The sequence below is a fragment of the Austrofundulus limnaeus genome, unplaced genomic scaffold (genome assembly GCF_001266775.1).
Source record: "Austrofundulus limnaeus strain Quisiro unplaced genomic scaffold, Austrofundulus_limnaeus-1.0 Scaffold512, whole genome shotgun sequence".
Classification (NCBI taxonomy): Eukaryota; Metazoa; Chordata; class Actinopteri; order Cyprinodontiformes; family Rivulidae; genus Austrofundulus; species Austrofundulus limnaeus.
The window spans coordinates 79,167-80,373 of record NW_013952914.1 but is presented as its reverse complement, the minus strand read 5'-3'; the positions used below and the strand labels follow the sequence as shown (position 1 = coordinate 80,373).

Below are 1,207 nucleotides of genomic sequence, written 5' to 3'. Positions count from 1 at the left end.
TTCTGCAATTTGGCACCCCCCCCAGCAGAGGGCGCTCTAGGCGACCTCCTAGTTCTCTACCTGACTTCATGACTTCAGGTCAGTTGTGATCATCAGGCACTTCCGTCGTGAAAAACAATAAAAACATCTTTAGCGTCTCTTAGGACAGAACACAGAACTTGGAGGTGTGCCGGAGGCCCCTGTAGGCCCGGAGCCCCTCCCTCTTAGGGTCCCTGACCATCCCTCGGACCACCGGCAGCGAGTCGCAGCCCCTCCTCTTATGGGCCCGGTGCAGCAGGATCCGGTAGACCCCGGTGACGGGGCTGCGGCTGTCCGTCAGCTGATTGTTGCGGAGGTGTTCCGCCGTGAAGCCCAGCTCCTCCAGCGAGCCGCGGACCTCCTCCTCCACCTGCTCCTCCAGGCCCCCCCGCTCCGAGTCCAGCAGGCTCTGCAGAGGACTGGAGGGCTCCGCGGGGACCAGGGACCAGGGGAACTCCACGGGGAGGAGCCAGTCGCAGCCCAGCATCTGGTCCACGGCGCAGCGCTCCGAGGGGACGGGCTTCAGGATGCCCCTGATCAGCCTCTGGCAGGGGCCCGGCACCCAGGGGGGCACGGCGTAGCTGCCCTCCAGGACGCAGCGCCGCAGCTTGCCCATGGTGTCGGCCCGGAACGGCATGGTGCCGGTCACCATGAAGAACAGCAGGACGCCCATGGCCCACACGTCCACCGGGGGGCCCAGGTAGCTCTCGTCCCTGAACAGCTCCGGGGCGGCGTAGGGGGGCGACCCGCAGAACGTGTCCAGGGCGCAGCCGCGGCCCGACACCCGGGTGCTGAAGCCCAGGTCGGCCACCTTCACACAGCCGCTGCTGCTGAACAGAACGTTCTCTGCCTTCAGGTCCCGGTGGATGATGTTCATGTGGTGCTGCAGAGACAAGAACCGGGTGTCAGATCCGTCAGGGACCTCTGGACCTCTGGACCTGCAGTTCTTACCCCCATAGGAGGACTCAGGACCAGGGCTAGGTAAAAAATAGATTTTATCCATCTTGGATCGATTTCTTTTAAATTTGGGGAAATGGATTCACAGGACATGAGATGGATTCTTCACCAGGGTGTGTTGTGTGTGTCTGAGGTGTGCTTCTAGATTTTGTCACTCCTGGCTTGCCGTACATTTACATCTGGCTGATGTTCAGCGCTAACATTAGCTTTTAAAGGGATCCATGATTAGTTG

At 61.1% G+C, this 1,207-nt stretch overlaps 1 protein-coding gene across 1 annotated transcript in view; it reads right to left on the bottom strand.

Moving 5' to 3' along the window:
- Nucleotides 1–21: 21 nt before the first annotated feature.
- Nucleotides 22–1,207, bottom strand: part of nim1kb (NIM1 serine/threonine protein kinase) — a gene marked incomplete in the record, with an annotated part of 2,750 nt that continues 1,564 nt past the window's right edge. Inside the window, 1 exon segment of the mRNA XM_014025970.1 lies at nt 22–995. Coding sequence (XP_013881424.1) covers nt 140–995 — 856 coding nt within the window.